Source organism: Cibotium barometz, chromosome 47 (assembly GCF_041138505.1).
Source record: "Cibotium barometz isolate CiBa-2024 chromosome 47, ASM4113850v1, whole genome shotgun sequence".
Lineage (NCBI taxonomy): Eukaryota > Viridiplantae > Streptophyta > Polypodiopsida > Cyatheales > Cibotiaceae > Cibotium > Cibotium barometz.
In genome coordinates, this window is record NC_141092.1 from 22,860,327 (window position 1) to 22,874,950 (window position 14,624).

A 14,624-nucleotide genomic window follows, 5' to 3' on the forward strand; every position below is an offset into this window, starting at 1 on the left:
TTCTCGAATTTATTGTTCGGCTGTGGATATGTTATAAGTATAAATCACACACACACTCACAAACTAATACACTCTCTTCAAACTCTTGTGCGTGCGTGTGTGTGCATCACATACTTTACAATATACTCTCTTCAAAGTCTTGTGGAATTGCTACACAATATTCAAAGGCGACAAACATGCAAGGGCACACACACACACATGTATCTACATGTGTGAATGTGTGTGTGGCTGTGTGCGTGCATAGGTGTGTGTGTGCACGTGTGTATCACCATATTCAAGGGCACACATATACATATGTGTGTATATGTATGTTGTTGATCTTGAAAATAGTCTCATCTTGAACTTGCTCTCTATTCAAAATACATTATACTATACAACTTTTGTAATATGTATGTGCATCCATGTGTGATCTATCTATTACATGTGTGTGTGTGTGTGTGCGCATCGCCATATTCAAGGGCACACACACATATGTGTGTGTATATGTATGTTACTCATCTTGAACTTGCTCTCTATTTAAAATACATTATACTATACAACTTTTGTAATATGTACAAACTCTTGTGGGGAATTGCCACGTAATATTCAAAGGCAACAAACATGTAAGGCCACACACACACAAACGTGTATCTACGTGTGTGTGTGTGCGTCACCATATTCAAGGGCACACGTACACATGTATGTACTCTCTCTCTCTCTATATATATATATATATGTGTGTGTGTGTGTGTGTGTGTGTGTGTGTGTGTGTGTGTGTTACATGCACATATATATATATATATATATATATGTGCATGTGTATCCATGTGTGATCTATGTGTTACATGTATTTACGTGTGTATGTGTGTGTGTGTGTGCATCACAATATTTTACCAAAACACACAAAAAAAACCCTTTGACACATACTTTACACTATACTCTCTTCAAACTCTTGCGAAATTGCTACGCAATATTCAAAAGCAACAAACATGCAAGGGCGCACACACACACACACACTCACACTCACAAAATGAAATCAATCTCTTTCTCTCTCTCTCTCTCACACACACACACACACACACTCTCTCTCTCTCTCACACACACACACACAAACCAATATACTCTCTTCAAACTCGTGTGTGTGTGCGTGCGCGTGTGCGTCACATACTTTACAATATACTCTCTTCAAACTCTTGTGGAATTGCTACACAATATTTAAAGACAACAATCATGCAGGGGCACACAAACACACATGTATCTCTACATGTGTATGTGTGTGCGCGTGGGTGTGTGCGTGTGCATCACCATATTCAAGGGCACACATATGTGTTTATATGTATGTTGCTCATCTTGAATATAGTCTCATCTTGAACTTGCTCTCTATTTAAATACATTATACTATACAACTTTTGTAATATGTACATGCATCCATGTGTGATCTATGTGTTACATGCATATACATGTGTGTACCCGGTCACATACTTTACAATATACTCTCTTAAAACTCCTGTGTTAACACTAAGCAGCCATGCACACATGGCAGGCGGCTATGGTATGTTGTGGAGCACAAAATTTTAACACACACATTGCAGCTTCCAAGCCACCTTCATGGGCGGGTGGCCCTAGCATGCTGTGGAGCACAAAGTTTTAACACACACAAATTCTAAAAATTGGCATGCACACCGAGAGAGAGAGAGGGCCACCAGTTACTATCGGGTGGTTGCTACAATGAAGAGCGAGACTGCTATGCACGATGCTTGCGCCCACAACCAAGTGAGAGACGAAGAGCTACCGTTACCTGCACATGCATCACACAACAAACAACAAAGGAGAGAGAGAGAGCTCACCGGGCGCAGACGTTGCAGAGAGAGTGAAAGACGTTGAGGACCTCGAATGAGGAGGCGGACGACGACCTGCTGAACCTTGGAGCGAGAGAGAGAGAGAGAGAGAGAGAGAGAGAGAGAGAGAGAGAGAGAGAGCTCACCGGGCGCAGACGTTGCAGAGAGAGTGAGAGACGTTGAGGAGCTCGAATGAGGAGGCGGACGACGACCTGCTGAACCTTGGAGCGAGAGCGTGTGAAAACGGGGGAGCGAATACCTTCGGGCGGGCGGCTCTAAGGCTATAATATTTCGAATTCTCCAAACAATCTTCATGGGCTTTGGCAGTCTACGAACTTGAATGGCAAGGCGGCGGGCGAGTGGTGGTGTTTAAGGTTGAGAGAAGTTGATAGACCAGTCACCAAGGCGACGGCGAGGTCGTGGAGATCTCTGCGTGGCAGTCACCCACTCGCCCAAGCGAGCACCGTGTTTCGTTTAAAAAATTATGACACGTGGCTTGAGCGCAGGTGAAGCTGCGTTATATTATAATAAGGTAGTTTGGAAAAAGACGAAATTCCAATGTAATAATTTATTGTGTCCTCAGCTTTGAAGGTTGATTAATAAGCTGTGTAGTTTACAATATAAATAGGCACAAAGTTTCGGTGGAAAGATCTGTGTAATAAGTTCACAGTCTTCGTTCCGCTGTTGTATCTGGCAATGGCGAAAGGCGCTCGAAGTCAGAAGAGCTCGTCTGGGCCGTCTCTGTGGACGATCGCGATCTCGCTCATGCTCACTGTCTCGCTGGCGCTGCTCGTGCTGCTGGCGCTGGGGATTGTGGCCGTCCCCCGATCCCCCAACCATCACACCAACGGTGCCGCTGTCTCTCTTCGCCTACCGGCAATTTCCATTGTGCAGCACGACGACAAGTAATTCCCCTCTGTTTTCTCTCTGTGTGTGTGTGTTTGTGCGTGCCTGCGTTTTCTAATAAACCCAGAATTGGAACGAATCGAGAGAATGCTCGTCCATAGAATCAATTCGATCCAGGAAAGGGACAGTTTTTCACCCACATTGCCTCTTCTGTTTCCAGCTCAAATAAGCTTCGGGTGATTTGTTGTCTGGATCGCGTAATAAAAGTGGTAGTAGGGTCTTATCCAGGGTGGCACTTGAATGCTGAATGAAGCATGCAGGAACCCGGACAGAACACGAGCGGAAGAAGTGGTCAAACGCAATAGTTTTTCTTTTGGGTCAGGGGGACAGGGCAGAGGCCTCAAAGAAGCAGACACAGCAGAAGGGAAGGCTGCCCACGCTGAGGGGAGCTTCCGGGGGAAGGGGAAGAATGCTTTTGAGGGAGGGGGTTGGGGGGACTGCAAAGAAGAGGAAACCGGGGGGGGGGGGGGGTGCGGGGGAAGACACTTGCACAAACTGATGCCTAATTCTACTCCCCATTTCGCCATCGTCATCGTTGCAGCCTCTCTCCAGAGTTTATGAGCAGTGTTCCTGGCAACTTTATAGGTGAGTTTCATTGGTTGTCTTTCAGATATAGCCTTGGCCACCATTGGTGGAAAGGGGCTCCTTACAAAGGCTCTCTCTGAAGGTCCGCTGGTTGGCTGCTCTGGTTGTGTCATGACATGCTTTTTGGATTAAAACATTATTTTCTAACCATACTAAGGCCATGTGTTGATTTTTTTCCGCCCTGGGTCAAATTTGGCTGTCCCACTTGAATGCTGAATGAAGGAGCAGGCAGGAACCAAAATAGAACAGGAGTCGGAAGGAGTGGTCAAACGCAAGAATTTTTCTTTTTTTGGGGGAGGTGGGGAGGGCAGAGGCCACGAAGAAGCAGGCACAGCAGCAGGAGTAGGATAGAAGGGAAGGTTGCCCATGCTGAGGGGAGCTTCCGGGGGAAGGGGAAGAATGCTTTTGAGGGAGGGGGTTAGGGGGATGTCAAAGAAGAGGAAACAGGGAGAGGGGGGCAGGCGGATGCACGCGAGAGAGGGGGGGAAGACACTTGCACAAACTGATGCCTAATTCTAGTACCGTGTTGCATCCGCTGGTAGCAAATAGCTTTATATACAAAGATGCCAATGGTGGCCAAGGCTTAAATCTGAAAGACAACCTATGAAACTCACCTATAAAGTTCCCAGGAAAACTCAGAAAAGCACTCAGAAAAGCTCTCAGGAACAACCTAGTGAACAACCCAAGTTGATGAGCTACAGGTTGGGCTGCTTTGCTGCTGATTCTTTCACTGCTGTTTGCCGCTCATGAACTCCGGAGAGAGGCTGCAACAATGAAGATGGAGAAATAGGGGGAAAGGGGCTCCTTACATATGCTCTCTCTCAGAAGGTCGGCTGGTTGGCTGCTGTCATAACATGCTTTTTCCTGCTTTGATCAAATTTGGCTGTCCCACTTGCTTTTGGTGAATCGTAAGTGCAATAAGGCATTCACCGGATTTTTTTAGATAAAAGATGATATTGCAACAGAGTGTGATGATGGTTACAAAAAGGTGGATTAGCCTGTGGTCTGGTATAGCAATGGTTTTAAAAAGGTGGATTAGCCTGTGATCTGGTATAGTAATGGTTTTCATCGTTATCCTATTTATAGTCCATTTGTAATGATCCTTGGGCTCCAGCTTTTGTGAATACTTATACTTGTTAAATTGTTTCATGCACATCAAATGGATTCAACCTGTTGTGTCTTAGATTGTTTTGGAGATAGTTTGTGATTTCTTTCAAGCACCTTAATTGCTGCTGATTCATTGTCATTCATTTTGGGATGGTATTGTCCTTTGCTATTTCAGGTTTGACAACGATGATGTTCACACTGATGTCAAGCCATGGGTGGAACTTATCTCTTGGGAACCTCGTGCTTTCATCTACCACAATTTTCTGGTGCTATACTTTTGAAATGTTAAAAGGCTTTGTGAGTTTTAGTTTAGAATACTTTTATGCCATAAAATGGGACGATCTTCGTTTTTGAAGTTCAAAGAAGTGGACGAGTCAGCGCATCGGATTATTGTGTGCGTGGATAAAGGAGCAGATAGATCCGTCACCTAACTCTTTGAAAGAATCATATTATCTGTAAAGCATGATGCAAAATGAGTCCTTGCTGAACTCTGGCTGTAGCATGGCGGTATAGAAGACTTCAGCCTGAGAGTTCTCTGCCACGCACTGTCTGCTGCGTGGCTTCAGTCTTATGGTTAGCTCCTCTTGCCATCCACCTATCGAAAGAAGATGTGAATCATCTCTTCCTTTAGGCCTTGCAGCTTGAAGCCCCAACAAAACCTAATTAGCACAACTTTTTTGGGGAATTGTAGCAGCAACCGTACCAAAAGGGTGGCACATCTATGTCGGTGGATCAAGTGGCCAAGGCAGTTCCCAATGCTGGGCTGCAGCATCCTGCTGGCTGAAAGCAAAGAGAACCACATCATCTACGTACACGAGCAACAAAACCACGTGCAGATCCATTGATACCTTTATTACGCAAGGGCCATTATTATTGTTTCTAGGTCATCTATGCATAGAGAGTGTATAGTCTTGCTTGACCCTCATATTACTATAAAAGGGTTTTGACATCCCTTTCTCTGTCTGGAGCTTACATCTGAACTTCTTATAGCGATGGGCAATTGCTGTTCTACAACCGTGTGGCATGGTCTTTTCCATTATCCTCCATAAGGTCCTATAGGGCACATTATCAAATGCTTGTGTGTCACAGGCATCCTTCGTGTTGCCCATATCAGGGCCAGTGAGCGGACCCAAGTGCCTGGTGCGCCCAAGATCCCTGTCTCGTGCTTTCAGGTGAGCCAGACCCAGACCCAGACCCAGACGTGTGCCTGGAAATGCCAGTGTTTTACAGGTTCCATGAAACAGAGATTTCCCCATGGCAAAATTGCACGTGCATGCGGAGCTGAGAGCCCCCTCCACGACTTTACCTGCCTGTCATCCCCCCCCCCCCCCCCCCCCCCCCCCGCGCCGTGAGGTGGGATTTCTATCCGAAGGGACATGGTGCCTCGAGGGTATGCTAGCCCCGCCTTGAGGTGCAAGGCGGGGAGGGCAACCCCCGGGGCACTCGGCACCCATGGAACCTCATCTGCACCCCGGAAGGCCTAACGTGCCTACCCGGTGCGTGAGTGCGTTCCTAAGGTGCTTACCATGGGTCCGTGCTTTGCCTCTCCTTGCACCTCCTCCCCATATAGAGGCAAACTATTCGGGGCGGGCTAGCATACCCTCAAGGCACCATGTCCCTTCGGATAGAAATCCCACCTCACACCCCCCACCAATGTTCGCCATCGTCACCCCCCTCCCCTTCATGCTCCCGCCATCGCTACTCCACACGCCGGGTGGCACATCTATGCCAGTGGATCAAGTGGCCAAGGCAGTTCCCAATGCTGGGCTGCAGCATCCTGCTGGCTGAAAGCAAAGAGAACCACATCATCTACGTACACGAGCAACAAAACCACGTGCAGATCCATTGATACCTTTATTACGCAAGGGCCATTATTATTGTTTCTAGGTCATCTATGCATAGAGAGTGTACAGTCTTGCTTGACCCTCATATTACTATAAAAGGGTTTTGACATCCCTTTCTCTGTCTGGAGCTTACATCTGAACTTCTTATAGCGATGGGCAATTGCTGTTCTACAACTGTGTGGCATGGTCTTTTCCATTATCCTCCATAAGGTCCTATAGGGCACATTATCAAATGCTTGTGTGTCACAGGCATCCTTCGTGTTGCCCATATCAGGGCCAGTGAGTGGACCCAAGTGCCTGGTGCGCCCAGGATCCTTGTCTCGTGCTTTCAGGTGAGCCAGACCCAGACCCAGACCCAGACCCAGACCCAGACCCAGACCCAGACGTGTGCCTGGAAATGCCAGTGTTTTACAGGTTCCATGAAACATAGATTTCCCCATGGCAAAATTGCACGTGCACGCGGAGCTGAGAGCCCCCTCCACGACTGTACCTGCCTGTCATCACCCCCCCCCCCCACCGTGAGGTGGGATTTCTATCCGAAGGGACATGGTGCCTTGAGGGTATGCTAGCCCCGTCTTGAGGTGCAAGGCGGGGAGGGCAACCCCCGGGGCGCTCGGCACCCATGGAACCTCACCCGCACCTCGGAAGGCCTAACGTGCCTACCCGGTGCGTGAGTGCGTTCCTAAGGTGCTTACCATGGGTCCGTGCTTTGCCTCTCCTTGCACCTCCTCCCCATATAGAGGCAAACTATTCGGGGCGGGTTAGCATACCCTCAAGGCACCATGTCCCTTCGGATAGAAATCCCACCTCACAGCCCCCACCAATGTTGTACAGTCGTGGGGGGGGCTCTCAGGTCCGCGTGCATGTGCAATTTTGCCATGGGGGGGGGGGGGGGGGGGGGGGCTGTGAGGTGGGATTTCTATCCGAAGGGACATGGTGCCTTGAGGGTATGCTAGCCCCGCCTTGAGGTGCAAGGCGGGGAGGGCAACCCCCGGGACACTCGGCACCCATGGAACCTCATCCGCACCCCGGAAGGCCTAACGTGCCTACCCGGTGCGTGAGTGCGTTCCTAAGGTGCTTACCATGGGTCCGTGCTTTGCCTCTCCTTGCACCTCCTCCCCATATAGAGGCAAACTATTGGGGGCGGGTTAGCATACCCTCAAGGCACCATGTCCCTTCGGATAGAAATCCCACCTCACAGCCCCCACCAATGTTCGCCATCGTGACCCCCCTCCCATGCTCCTGCCATCGCTACTCCACACGCCGGGTGGCACATCTATGCCGGTGGATCAAGTGGCCAAGGCAGTTCCCAATGCTGGGCTGCAGCATCCTGCTGGCTGAAAGCAAAGAGAACCACATCATCTACGTACACGAGCAACAAAACCACGTGCAGATCCATTGATACCTTTATTACGCAAGGGCCATTATTATTGTTTCTAGGTCATCTATGCATAGAGAGTGTACAGTCTTGCTTGACCCTCATATTACTATAAAAGGGTTTTGACATCCCTTTCTCTGTCTGGAGCTTACATCTGAACTTCTTATAGCGATGGGCAATTGCTGTTCTACAACCGTGTGGCATGGTCTTTTCCATTATCCTCCATAAGGTCCTATAGGGCACATTATCAAATGCTTGTGTGTCACAGGCATCCTTCGTGTTGCCCATATCAGGGCCAGTGAGTGGACCCAAGTGCCTGGTGCGCCCAGGATCCCGGTCTCGTGCTTTCAGGTGAGCCAGACCCAGACCCAGACCCAGACCCAGACGTGTGCCTGGAAATGCCAGTGTTTTACAGGTTCCATGAAACAGAGATTTCCCCATGGCAAAATTGCACGTGCATGCGGAGCTGAGAGCCCCCTCCACGACTTTACCTGCCTGTCATCCCCCCCCCCCCCCCCCCCCCCCCGCGCCGTGAGGTGGGATTTCTATCCGAAGGGACATGGTGCCTCGAGGGTATGCTAGCCCCGCCTTGAGGTGCAAGGCGGGGAGGGCAACCCCCGGGGCGCTCGGCACCCATGGAACCTCACCCGCACCCCGGAAGGCCTAACGTGCCTACCCGGTGCGTGAGTGCGTTCCTAAGGTGCTTACCATGGGTCCGTGCTTTGCCTCTCCTTGCACCTCCTCCCCATATAGAGGCAAACTATTCGGGGCGGGTTAGCATACCCTCAAGGCACCATGTCCCTTCGGATAGAAATCCCACCTCACAGCCCCCACCAATGTTCGCCATCGTGACCCCCCTCCCCTTGATGCTCCTGCCATCGCTACTCCACACGCCGGGTGGCACGTCTATGCCGGTGGATCAAGTGGCCAAGGCAGTTCCCAATGCTGGGCTGCAGCATCCTGCTGGCTGAAAGCAAAGAGAACCACATCATCTACGTACACGAGCAACAAAACCACGTGCAGATCCATTGATACCTTTATTACGCAAGGGCCATTATTATTATTTCTAGGTCATCTATGCATAGAGAGTGTACAGTCTTGCTTGACCCTCATATTACTATAAAAGGGTTTTGACATCCCTTTCTCTGTCTGGAGCTTACATCTGAACTTCTTATAGCGATGGGCAATTGCTGTTCTACAACCGTGTGGCATGGTCTTTTCCATTATCCTCCAGAAGGTCCTATAGGGCACATTATCAAATGCTTGTGTGTCATAGGCATCCTTCGTGTTGCCCATATCAAGGCCAGTGAGTGGACCCAAGTGCCTGGTGCGCCCAAGATCCCTGTCTCGTGCTTTTAGGTGAGCCAGACCCAGACCTAGACGTGTGCCTAGAAATGCCAGTGTTTTACAGGTTCCATGAAACAGAGATTTCCCCATGGCAAAATTGCACGTGCACGCGGAGCTGAGAGTCCCCCCCATGACTGTACCTGCCTGTCATCCCCCCCCCCCCCCCTCCCTTGTGAGGTGGGATTTCTATCCGAAGGGACATGGTGCCTTGAGGGTATGCTAGCCCCGCCTTGAGGTGCAAGGCGGGGAGGGCAACCCCCGGGGCACTCGGCACCCACGGAACCTCACCCGCACCCCGGAAGGCCTAACGTGCCTACCTGGTGCGTGAGTGCGTTCCTAAGGTGCTTACCATGGGTCCGTGCTTTGCCTCTCCTTGCACCTCCTCTCCATATAGAGGCAAACTATTCGGGGCGGGCTAGCATACCCTCAAGGCACCATGTCCCTTCGGATAGAAATCCCACCTCACACCCCCCACCAATGTTCGCCACCGTCACCCCCCTCCCCTTCATGCTCCCGCCATCGCTGCTCCACACGCCCCCCCCTCCCCCTGTCGCCCTTGGTGCCTTCCCCTCCCGTTGGCCGCCGCCGCCCCCTCCTTCCCTAAACTAGCCTGCTGCCCCCCGTTCCTCCCACCTTCTCCCTCTCCAGCGCGATGCTACCCCCTCCCTCGCCTCCCTCCGCCTCTCCCCTGCGACCTCTTCCATCCCCCTCCCCTGTCCCTTTTGGCTTCGCCTCTTCCATTCTTGCCTCTTCCCTTTCGTAAACAGCAGGCAGTTTTTTCAGCTCTTGGGCATCTTTATCTTTAGGCAAGCTTCGGCCTCTTCTGGTCTTCATCCCTCAGGAGGACTCCATGGCAGCCGCTCTGTCATCCCTGACCAAGGCTGCCGTCCCTTGCCTATCCTTTTCAAAAGTGGAGCTTCAGCTCCTCGCTTTGATAGTCTCATCCCTAGAGGCCTCCACTCTGGTGTGCAAGTTTGTTGGTAGTTGCCCGGTGTGTGGATAGCTCAAGGATCTTTTACAGGCTAACCTCCTTCGTGTGCTTGGAAAGATAATTGATATTCATCCTTTGGGGCATGGCTACTACCAGGTTGAGTTTGACTCGCTAGCGGCGTCAAATAGAGTCATGCAGTTGAGCCTTAGCGCGCACAGCATACGGCCTAGGCCTTCTTTGCGAGGTGCCAGCATGACTTCGACCATTGGCTGGCGTTTCAGGCTTTCTTGTGACAGTCTGCTTGCCAGGCCTCAGGAAGGAGGACCTTCCTCTTCTCCTGGTAATTGGTGGTGCTATCAAGAGAGTGATGGAATCCCCCCCCACCACCCCCCCCCCCCAAACACCACCGCTTCGGCCCTCGCTCGGGCGGACGGGATTCCATCTCTTCGCATCTATGTAGCCTCCCCGGAGGTAGTGCCACACATCATATCTCGTCTCCGGGGAGTCCCCATTTTGCAGAGAGGAGAGTACTCTGGCCTCCCAAGACAATGAGGTTTATTGTCTTATGGATGATTACCATGAGGTTATAAATTTCACTTAAGGTGAATTTGGGCATGTTCTTGGATTCATCTAGGTATATATCCCAAGACAATACTTAATATGCAGGCAGATGGAACATCTCGCTAGAGCTTGTCCTCGTTGCCAGTCGAGGAGACTGCCTCCGGTGGCCCCCCCTAGTCCCAGCTCAGATCCTCCTTAGGGGGAGCGGTGAGCCGGAGGAGAAGTGCATTCTTCTCCCCCCTTTTGTTCTTTGGTCCTCGCTCTGTACATGGAAGCGAGTTTCTATTTAGCCCTTCAAGGCTGTTTTTTGTTAACTAATAGAAGGATCTTGTTTCCGGGAAAAAAAAAAGAAATTGCACGTGCACACATGTTTGCATGTTGAAACTGTTTTCTTGTGACTGCCTGCTATGTGTGTGCAGTTCACGGGCAAGGGACAACCACATGTGAACCATGCCTGTGCCTTGTCTTTTGACTTGGTTTGTCGCATGTGAACAGGTGGCAAGCTTATGCCTAAACACTTGTTTCATTCGAATGTACTGTTTTATAACTTTATAAGCTCACACAAGCATTAAAACCGAGGGGCCCAACTTATAAGAGTGCCTGAGATCCAATTTAATATACCACCAGGGCCAAGTTATAGAGGACGCCCTTCTCATTTGTGTAGAGGGGGGTGTGGACACCCACACACACTTAAGGCAAGTACGCCGAATGTGTGGGGTTGGCTGCCAAGTGGCCAATGGAGGGTGCATGGGTCTGGCTGACCCACGACCTCACATGGATGCAACTGGAGCACAGAAGATTATGCATGCCGAAGATCAAGGCGGCACGCAAAGAAGGGAAGAAGGCACATTATAGGGATGGTCACATCTACATTGATGGGAAGAGGGTCGAATAGCGCCATCTGGCCTATGAGACACGGAGGAAACAACATGAAGACAAAGAGATACACATAGCAATCTGGAACTGTAATGGAGTCCTATGGACACATCCAGGGAGACTTGAGGAGGTGATGGAGGGCCGGGATATCATCTTGATGACAGAGACACACGAGAGACCGGAGAGGGGCTTACCACGGGTTGAGGGTTATCAGTGGGAGTCAGCTCACCGACAGGGGATGAGACAGGCCACCTCCCGAGGTTCAGGAGGTAGTGCTTTTCAGGCATGGGTTACATGAGCATGTTCGAGTCGTAGCACGAGACTCGGAGGCGAGATACATGTGGATTAGCTTACGCCTCTCGGAGACCAGATGGATTTATATCGCCCTTTGCTACTTTCCTCCGAAGGGGTCGCGGTTTGCCACCACCGAGGAGCCGGGTGGAGGAGAGGCTAGTGAGTCTCCATACTCTGTCTTATCTGAGGAGATCTTACACTATTCGACACTGGGAGAAGTCTTCTTGATGGGGGACTTCAATGCACGGACTCAGAGCAGACAGTGCGAGATCTATGACTTTGAGGATCCCCTGAGACTAGAGCCGCTAGTTACACAGGATACAGGGACCACTCGGATCTCCGCTGATGGAGGAGCTGACAACACTGGATATGGGCAACATTTGCTGGAGCTTGGGGCCCGACACCATCTTGTTATTTATAATGGGATGACTCAGTGGCCAGATTCAGGTGGGTTGACTTGCTTTCCAGTGGGAGGTGGCAGCAGTACAGTGGTGTGATGGGATCCCGAGAGGCAGCAGATATGGTGTCTCACTTCACCGTACCACCATGCCCCATTGGGGCGGATCATACATACCTATCCCTCAATTTCAGGAGCTTATTGGAGACCCACCCACCCATCATACAGCCACCACGCACTATTTTTCACTTCACTCAGGACCTAGCCGAGGTGTACGACTATCATGTTCATGATTAGCTATTTGTCTTAGATCCATCGGCACCCATGGCCATGCTTACCTCCCAGCTCTCACATGTACTGCACTCCGCAGCCGCGAGGAGTTTCCCATACCACATTCAGACAGGACGGCCACCTACATCTGGGAGCATGCCCCAGAACCGATGGTATGATGATGAGTGCAGAAACCTTTACCGCAGTCTCCGAGTGCAGAGGGCTCGCGGGGAGATCACCCGGAGGCAGGCAGGCAAGAGGATGCATACTCTCACCTGCCGTAAGCGGCGAGCTTATGAGGAGGCTCAATACTGGGACACGTATCACATGCTCATGAGCAGAGATGCTGTTGCTGCTTGGAGGAGACTCAGAGAGCCCCATCCTCCCACACCTATTGCTGATCCTCAGACCTGGCAGACATATGCAGAGAGACTCTATGATGTGCCTGCACAGCCCCCTATACCACAGCCCACAGCACAGCCCACAGAGCCATGCTCCACAGTCTCCACCTTCTTCACCCCACCTATGGTTAGGAGGGCCATATGCCGACTCCAACATGGACGGGCGACAGATCATACAGGATTACAGGGAGAGCATCTCATCTATGCTATTGATACATTGGCACCATTTCTTGCTCATCTCTTCAACAGAGCTTTGTCAGAGGGGTTTCCGGCTGAGTGGACGATGCACACTATTGTGCCGATCCATAAAGCGGGAGATGTACTAGACCCCGGGAACTACAGGACCATCATGATTGGCCAAACTATACGGGGCAGTTTTGGAGGCAGAGCTGAGCACTCATGCAGAGGTTGGGGGATTTAGAGCAGCAGGCCAGGCAGGCTTCCGTCGAGCCTTCTCGACCATCGACCACATTTTTACATTGAGGTGCCTGATTGATCAGGCCAAGGCACGGAGGCAACGGCTCTGTTGTTGCTTTGTGGATTTCCGCAAGGCATTTGATACTGTGCCCAGAGAGCGCCACTTTCGGCGACTACAGACACTAGGCATACCTTCAGACATGATGTGGGGCATATACATGCTATATGAGCAGGTCTTTGGGAGAGTCCGATGCCTAGGAGGCTTGTCCGACACAGTTGCTAGCACCATTGGTGTGAAGCAGGGGTGCCCGCTCTCCCCCTGTGACATGTGGGAGGTTAAGACCGTAGTAATCACAACCTTAGTCTAACTAAACTGCACTTAATGATGTTTAAGAGAGAGACAAATATGTGTCAATGCAATGCAGCTATATTAGATGATGAATGCGGTTACAATGAGATCCAAATGGATCTATACTGCTGAATATGCTGCCTATATGCTGAATATGCTGAATATGCTGAATGAATTGCTGTCCACTATCTTTCCCTTGTCTCCTGGGAAGGAAACGCTGAAGGGATGCTTTGGAACAGATGCTATGCTGACCTGATGATGAAACGCAGATGCTCTCCAGCACGGGAAGGTGGATGCTCCATGCGTTTGCAGATCTGATGGGCTGAACTGAATGCGTTTGCTGAAGATGATGCTGATGATGATGCGTTGCTGATTATGCTGATGCGTTGGCTGGATATGCTGCTCCCAAAGCTTCTTGGAGGAGATGCGTTGGAGCACACTGGGCTGAATGCTGCTATGATGAGCTTGGATTGCTGAATGGAGAGGCGCCTGTATATATATGCATGAATGCTGTTGGTCGGCCAGCATAACTGCTGTCGGCCAGATGCCATGTCCACAACTGCTGTTGGCTGCCCCATAAATGCCTGTAATATTGCATAAATGCCAGTAAAATACCTGATGACTCCTGATGATGCTAATGATGCTAAAATGATGCCATGTCACTGTACACCTGACGGGTGTGCACGTGACATTTCCCGCTGCTGAACTGTTGCTGGGTGATATACCTGGCAACCTTCGACTCCTCTGTGATCCTTCTCCTCCGAACCACTGCCCCCTTCTGTCTTCTGCTGCCGGGACTGAGGCCGTCTGCAGGAGTGAAACCCTTTTGAGCCAAGACTCCATCTACTGCGGGAACTGAATGGCAAATGCTGCTAAAACTGCCTGGGAATACCCGAGTCACCCCTGACTGGCCCTTGGAAACCTTTCACCTACCATCTCCGTCGTTCCTAAAGCTCTGAACCTCCTGAGGCCATGTTGGAGCAAACTTCCGTCTTCTGTGGAAGAGAAACCCCGTGCTGCTGCCAGTTGAAGCCCAAAACTTATGTCCTCCTTTGATGATGGATGTCATTCTTTCCCAAAGAGTTCATGGGCAACATGTATGCAAGACTGTCTGCTAAGATGACTGCTAAGATGTCTGTTATGC

The 14,624-nt window shown here is 50.6% G+C and overlaps 1 protein-coding gene across 2 annotated transcripts in view; it reads left to right on the plus strand.

The window, feature by feature from the left end:
- Positions 1-2,448: 2,448 nt before the first annotated feature.
- The window catches only part of LOC147611515 (putative prolyl 4-hydroxylase 10), a 33,820-nt gene continuing 21,644 nt past the window's right edge, over positions 2,449-14,624 (plus strand). The window contains exons 1-2 of one of the 2 annotated variants that reach the window (XM_086784621.1): positions 2,449-2,722; positions 4,591-4,681. In XM_086784621.1, coding sequence (XP_086640747.1) covers positions 2,514-2,722; positions 4,591-4,681 — 300 coding nt within the window. In that variant the 5' untranslated portion in view covers positions 2,449-2,513. The remainder of the gene's footprint in view (positions 2,723-4,590; positions 4,682-14,624) is intronic. The other variant, XM_086784622.1, reaches the window with a different exon arrangement.